This window comes from Pan paniscus, chromosome 11, assembly GCF_029289425.2.
Source record: "Pan paniscus chromosome 11, NHGRI_mPanPan1-v2.0_pri, whole genome shotgun sequence".
Taxonomy (NCBI): Eukaryota; Metazoa; Chordata; class Mammalia; order Primates; family Hominidae; genus Pan; species Pan paniscus.
The window spans coordinates 51,693,391-51,700,574 of NC_073260.2; the positions used below are offsets into that span (position 1 = coordinate 51,693,391).

The window sequence follows — 7,184 nt, forward strand, 5'->3', positions numbered from 1 at the left end:
GTTCAGCAGGTTGAGGTCAGGGTCTGTCTCTTCCACAGTGGTGACGACCAGCATGTAGTGGGTGTTGTATATAAATTCTAGTTTATCAAATCTAAGCCCCAACCTGCAAGAGGGATTTAGCCTGGGAACCTCCCGAAATCTTGCTACCCCTGGTGACTTTTATTACAATACCCAAAGAACTTCACAGATGCCACATTTGCCATTTTAGGTCAAAAAGTTTGAAATTTTAGCAACTACTCGGGAAGGGCACATGAGAGTCCAGCATGGCACGTGGTCCAGTCGAGATGTACTTGGACAGAGCCTCCCGGGGGCTTTGTAAGCTGAGACTCCATTGTACACCTGGTTACCCTCCTCTGTGATATGGAGTCTATTCATTGGACATTCTCATCTGTTCTTTATATTTCCTTCAGTTGGAACAAGAGACTTCTGAAAACACACAGGTGATGGAAGTATGGGCTGTTTAGCTAGTGCAATGTGGGAAGTTTTTCTATTTAAAAAAAAAAAATCAGGTATTTTCAGGTAGCTTGCTCTAAATGGGGCAACAGATTGTCATTTCTAGCCTCTCACCTGTCTTTTATTTTCTGAGGCCAGAGCACCACTTCTGAACCCCAGCCTCAAACCCTGAAGTTTATTCCTCATCCCTTGAGGACCCAAAAACAAACAGCCTTGGCAATGCACTAGTTCTTAACCCGCCTCGACTGCAAAGTGTCCACAGGGCCTTCACCAGCAGTGGGGGAAGATGCTCCAGAAACGGGCTGAGACCTTTGCCCTGTAACTTGACTGAGATGCAACCACTTTGGGTGAAATAAACACGATCACTAAAGTCCTTTTCTAGTATTAAAATTATATATATGTATGTTCACTTTTCTAAAAAGTGAATATTTTTCTTTATTCAAACAATTTTCCTTTGTCCTCATAGATCATTTTCAAATTTTGCTGCAATCAAGGATTGGTTAAGACATAGCCACTGGGCAGCTGACATGAGATCTGTACATCTGTGACTAGAAGACCCAGAAGGCCACCCACTCTTCCTCCTAGTGAAGCCACTGGCACAGCAGGTATGGCTTAGAGCCCAATTATGTTCTTTATTACACAAAAATTCAGTGCATCAAAAATAGAAGCCCCACCACTACATTTGAAATTAAATTTTATTTAAACAGGTAAAAATTTATACATCCTTTTAAAAATGAAAATGCAAAGTCAGTAAGTGAATCAATAATATAAACCTATTTATAGCAGTAATTAAAATAGAGGTAACATTTACCAGTGTGAAAATATCACAGAATTCAAATCACACTTGGATCTTCAATGATTCGAGTGTGTATCCGACACAGCGGGGGCTGGTAGACTGAAGATGAATTCCTCCCATGCATGCGCCATCCTCAGTCAAGTCCTTCCTCATCACCGTCCACCAGCTCACACAGTGGGGTAGCTGGCTGCTGAGGCAATTCCACAATGGTTTCTCCGGTCTTTGGCCATCTTTACGTAGCCACCCATGCCCCATTCTTCACCCCAGCTGAAAAAAGAGCACGTTTTCCATTTCAGAGAAAGAATAAAGCCCAAAGGGTTATTAACAGGAACACCCAACTTTAACACTGTGCCAGAGGCCATAGACTTAACAGAAAGAATCAGGACAAGCAATGTTCCTGTTTATCCTTAAAAAATTCTTGACATAACCTGGACATAATTTCCATCCCAGCCTCCAAACTGTGACCTTTCACAGAACTATAGATCAGAGTCAGGAAAACAATAGGATGTCTTTGCAGCCAGATATGCCTCAGAATTTAAAAACTGTTCAGATTTAGACACACCTTTCTTTATACAATGGAACAAATACTATATTCATACTCCCAAGATATTTGTGACAGTATCTTACTTTTATAATCAAATATTAATATTATATGTTCAACTTAGACTTCTGGGGATTTCAGAAGTATGCCTAAGGGCATGTGGAACTGTATCCAAACACTGTTTGCAAATAAGTATTCTCTTTTGAATTTCAAATGTAAGTATTTCTGGCAATTTATACCTGTTCTTCACCAGCCAATATTTATTGTTATCCGATTCTGTGCTTTCAAATCCGTAGCCAACCACCAGCACACCATGATCCATGTCTTCACTGCTACAGTCTGGCTCAAAATAAATGCCTGGGATAGTAAAATGAGGGCTGGGGTGAGAAGCTCCAGAGGACACATGACAGTAACCCATCCTGTCACCCACAGGGAATGAGGCATCTCTGAATTCAGTGAAGTGACACACATTCCAGATAGTACTTAACAACAATAAGAAGGCTAGGGATTTAAGCTCTCATCTACAGCTAGCAGAAATAGAAATCAGCATAAATCCTTCATTAAAAAAAAAGCTTTCCTAGAGGAAAAAAAGACCCCTCTTTGTAAGCTTGTAATTCTACTCTAGGATGTCAATCTAAAAAATTAGCACAGAACACTAAAATCCTTGAATCAAAAGGCTTTTTTCAGATTTAATAATAGAAGTAAAAATCTTTGGAAAAATTATAAAAATCCAACAATTGCAGAATATTTTAAGTATATTAAACTACACAGTAAATATAGCTATTTATAAAAAGTTATGAAGTACTTATATTCATGGAGATATACGCAACATAATGTCAAATGGAAACATCAGGTATAAATATTGCATGTACAGAATGAACAACTATGATGTTGTTCTACTAAATATCTACACTGAACTTTACTTACAAACCAGAGTCTATCATGCTTGTATGTCATGATACTCTTTTTCTGCATCAATTTCTACAAAGAAAAAAATGCTTACCTTCTTTATAGAACAGGAAGGACTCATGACCTGCATCAATAGCAACAGAAATGGGCCCCACAGTTGCAACTGCCTTCATCAGGGCCTTCTCCTGCTTAGGGATGTCCACAAAGCCGGTGTCATTAGCAACAGAATACTTGGGATTGTACTTACAGGATTCTTCCTTTCAAAGGTAAAGGGAAAAAAAAGACTTGATTACTGCTGTCCTCCTCCTGGAGGACATGAGTTAGAACCACAGCACTCAGCAGTGTGCAGCTTAGTATTTCCAAGTCACCACTGTTATAAATCATCCCAGGAAGTGAAATGCTATTAGTTAATCTGAAACTGAAAATTGGCTCCAGTCTCTTCAATGAGACCTCTGGGTTTACTTCCATAAGACATTTTTCACAATAGAGAAATGTGTATATTTAGAATGGCTTGTATATTCTTCACATTACATAGAAGCAAGAACAGCTATATGTTACCCATCTAATCACAGGATTGTGCAAAGGCTAATAATTTATAATGACAGTACTGACAATTTGCAGATATATATTCTGCCATCTAATATGTGAACTTTTTTTTTTTTGGAGACAGGGTCTCATTCTGTCACTCAGACTGGAGAGTGCATTTGCACAACCACCTCCCACACTCAAGCAATCGCCCTACCTCAGCCTAGCTGGGACCACAGACGCACACCACCACAGCCGGCTAATTTTCTTTGTATTTTTGATAGAGTCAAGGTTTCACCTTGTTGCCCAGGCTGGTCTCAAACTCCTGAGCTCAAGCCATCTGCCTGGCTCAGCCTCCTAAAGGGCTGGGATTACAGGTGTGAGCCACCCCACCCAGCCCTAATATATGAATTCCGAAAAAGGTATCTGTTATCTCTGAAAGTGTCCACCTTCCAAAAGCTGAGCTGGAATGATGACAAGGAGCTCCACTTACTGTTGCCTCATATGGATAGGATTCCTCAGAGTCCAGGCCTCCATTATCCTGAACATACTGGAAAGCATAATCCATTAGGCCACCATTGCAGCCCTCATTGCCTTGAGGCCCAGAGCAGTCTACCAGATTCTGCTCACTCAGTGAGATAAGCCTCCCAGTTTTCCGGAACATCTGTCCTTCAAGAGCACCAGTAGCGCTAAAAGCCCAACAAGAACCACACTGACCCTGAAAAGGGAATTAAAAAAAGCTGTCATCCACAAAAAAAAAATAGTAAGACTTTGACAACAGCTCACACATCTGAATACTGTTAAAAAGTGAACTGTACATCACTTTAAAGTCTACCAAAACAAAGATGTCAATCACTTCTTGGCTTTCCTGGGAAGATGGGAGGTCTGAACCTGACACTGTCTCACCTGATTCTTCACAGGAGTCACGTAGCCTTTCTCTCTCCAATCCACAGATCTGGGGGCCTCATAAAACAGAGGTTCCTGGAACACTTTCCCCTTCCTGGGCTTACGGTTTTGAAAGCCATTCATCACCTGCCTGAATTCTTCACTGGTCTTCAAGGAAAAGGAAATAAAATGTTGAAAAGCAAGAGACTACCTTAGTAAAGAACCGAGGAGAGGAAGCACAGAGCTCGGCAGTCCACAGCACACTTACCATGTCTCCAAAGGCGTTCATGGCCATTGTGAAGCTGTGTTTCCCTTCCCTGTATTCCTGATTGTGCAGTTCAATCATCTTCATGTTCTTCTCCCACACTGCTCTCCTCCATCCTTCTTCATTCTAGAGGCAAACATGTAACTGATGCTCTTTACTTCTACCTAAAACCCAACTCATCCTCACCAAGTGAATCTGCAGACAGAGATGGAAGAGAAACCATGGCAAGGGAAGGCTTGACACCTCTGGGGATGCTGTTCTCCAAATTGAGACACAACAAGGATGAATGTCCACATTGTGCTCATAATCCACGCCATTAGGTTATTACATTAGGCTATTGGTAAAAGCTGGCCTCTAGAAGCTACTCTCTGACTAAAACTTCTCAACAGCCAGGACTATTCTTTCTGGGGAAGTTTCACTAACCATGCCGTATAATCTGTTGTGCATCGCCTTCCACTTGGTCCACTGTGCCTCTAAACTGTGATCAAATGTTAGAGTAGCTGAGGCAATTCCCAGGCAAAAGGCAGCAAGGATGAGTGTAGGATTCATGTTTTAAAACCTAGGAAGGGAACAAAAATGAGGATCTGATTAGACCAATCCTAAAAAGCCATCTTACTGCCCCCTGAAAAATTAGGGCCACCATGGTAGAATAAAAATATTTAAATTATTCTCCCAAGCATTTACCCAAGGACTGTGGAAGAGGCCAAGGATGTGCCTGGAGAAAAACAGGGCACGTGGAGGTACTGGATGGACTCACCAAAATGAAAAGCAGCCTGTCCAGAGCTGTAGGAGCTGAAACCGTTTATGCAACGATAATTTAGGTTATGAGAACGGTATGAAACTACCTTGTGGGTGAGAAGCTTAAGGCAACAACTAGGAAACCGGGAAACGGTTGATCCAGGTTTTGTACCAATCGCAAAAAATCCAGGTTTCGTGCCCAGGCAAAACCTCACTAATGATAAGGTGGGATTCCCAAGTAGGGACAAAGAGATCCCCAAGAGTTAGGAGGCCTTCACACATCTTCCTGACTAACAAACACCAAAAGCTGAGATAAGTTTTCCAATCTCTCCTATTTATTTATTTATTGAGATGGAGTCTTGCTCTGTGGCCCAGGCTGGAGTTCAACGGCGCGATATCGGCTCACAGCAACCTCTGCCTCCCGGGTTCAAGCCATTCTTCCTCAGCCTCTTGAATAGCTGGAACTACAGGCGTGCGCCGCCTCGCCCGTCTAATTTTGTATTTTCAGTAGAGACGGGGTTTCACCATGTTGGCCAGGCTGGTCTCGAACTACTGACCTCAGGTGATCCTCCCACCTCAGCCTCCCAAAGTGCTGGGATTACAGGAGTGAGCCACCGCGCCGCCCCAGCCTCTCCTTAAATGAAACCTTTCTGAAATGCTTTCCCAGGAAAAACTGGGAAGGAGAGCACGCACTGCTCCCTCCTTCATTCACTTGGGCCTGTGCTGCCCACACCCCAAACTGCTCCCCTAAATCAGGGACGGGGTCATATGGCCGCACGCGGGAAGCCAGCGCCCTGCGGCCAGCTTCCAGGGCTCCAGGCGTGGCAGGGGCGGGGACATGACGCCTGCGCCACACACAGGCTGTAGCGGTCAGAGGATGTTTGCGGTGACGCCAGCAGGAGTACCGCTGTCTGGCGTGCGGGGGCTGAGCTTCCCTGTCTGGCCGGGCCAGGCCCTGAGTCGGCGCGGCGCGGCCTGGCGGCGGTACCTGTGTCCACCCGGCTCGGAGGCTGGCCTGCCCGCTCAACCAGTCACGCGCCTCCGCGGGGTCCTCAACTGCCCTCCCCGGCTTCCCCACCTCAAGGCCAGCAGAGTTCGGGGTAGACGCTCTCGTTGCCAGGGCTGGTGCACACCTACTCGACCGCGTCCTCTCTTCCAGTCCCTGTCCGGCCACAGCTGGGCCTGGCCGGCGGCGCTTTCCTGCTGCGGTCGTAGCTGCGCAGGCGCACTCCACGGACGCCGCTCAAGGTTGCGGAGATCGCGGTTCTGGCCCAGCTTCGCCTGACTCTGCTTCTAAAACCTCGGGTCTGGGTTCGGCCGGCACCGCCCTGCCGCCTGGCTGCGCTGCGATTGGCTGTGCCGGCAGTTGGGCGGGGCCTCTGGGTGCTCTGATCCCTGGCGCGGTTCGTGGCTTGTTTACTGACTGTCCCAGAGCTGGGCGTGCCTGCCTCAGTGGACCTGGGGGAAGCGGAGCTGGTGCCCCGGGGCGGCGCAGAGTAGGGTCGGGCGTCTCCCTGGAGCGCTCGAGTCAACTAAGTACACGACTTACTGCACTGGGCGAGTGGCTCCTGAAAAGACGTTTACCGCAAGCCCTGTGTGGACTTTTTCAGCCTAACCTTGCTATTCCTTAGTCCTGGAATTTTTGGTCCGCAGAGCCGAGAGTCAAGTGTACTCTAGTCCAGTGGCTCCTGTTTAGTCCACAGCAAAGGTGGGGCCGGGTGGAAGAACGCAGAGCCCGCGGGCAGAAGCCTTATCTCCCACTTAAGGGTGGGTGCAGCTGGGCTTTAGAAGAATCTGGTAAGGAAAGGCATCCCCAAAACACGAGATGCTATCGTCAAGACCAGACCCTAGGAGGGAGGAGACTGGCTGCGTCTCCAGAGAGCGCGGGCGTTTTGTCAAGCATCCTTTCCAGACTCCTCCATTCAGGGATTCTTCCCTCTCCCACGTCTTACCCAAAACCAACAGAAATGAGTTATTTACAGAAACATTTGGTTGACAGGAGAAAAGCAGTTGAGAACATTAGAAGCTGCTTTTATTCGCCCACTCTCTAGGCTATGGATTATATCTTCCTT

The 7,184-nt window shown here is 46.0% G+C and overlaps 1 protein-coding gene across 4 annotated transcripts; it reads right to left on the bottom strand.

Annotated features, from left to right (window-relative positions):
- Positions 1 to 1,130: 1,130 nt before the first annotated feature.
- CTSL (cathepsin L) lies at positions 1,131 to 6,975 on the bottom strand. 4 transcript variants are annotated; one of them, XM_003806680.5, is made up of 8 exons: positions 6,101 to 6,975; positions 4,798 to 4,933; positions 4,378 to 4,500; positions 4,131 to 4,277; positions 3,718 to 3,942; positions 2,794 to 2,956; positions 2,030 to 2,147; positions 1,131 to 1,516 (listed from the first exon to the last, which is right to left on the bottom strand). In XM_003806680.5, the coding sequence occupies exons 2-8, from the start codon at positions 4,921 to 4,923 to the stop codon at positions 1,417 to 1,419; spliced, it is 1,002 nt and encodes a 333-aa protein (XP_003806728.1). In that variant the 5' UTR covers positions 4,924 to 4,933; positions 6,101 to 6,975; the 3' UTR covers positions 1,131 to 1,416. The 4 variants fall into 4 exon arrangements, with proteins under 4 accessions (XP_003806728.1, XP_003806729.1, XP_008954498.1 ...); XM_003806681.6 differs by having other exon boundaries at positions 6,191 to 6,967; XM_008956250.5 differs by having other exon boundaries at positions 6,246 to 6,929.
- Positions 6,976 to 7,184: the final 209 nt, after the last annotated feature.

Bases quoted from the DNA above. Each gene is read 5' to 3' on its own strand.
- CTSL (XM_003806680.5), bottom strand. From the start codon at position 4,923: ATGAATCCTACACTCATCCTTGCTGCCTTTTGCCTGGGAATTGCCTCA. The intron at 4,278-4,377 runs GTAAGTGTGCTG...TTTTCCTTGAAG, and splicing joins TGAACGCCTTTGGAGACATG to ACCAGTGAAGAATTCAGGCA. The intron at 1,517-2,029 runs GTATAAATTGCC...CTCTTTTTTCAG, and splicing joins TATTGGCTGGTGAAGAACAG to CTGGGGTGAAGAATGGGGCA.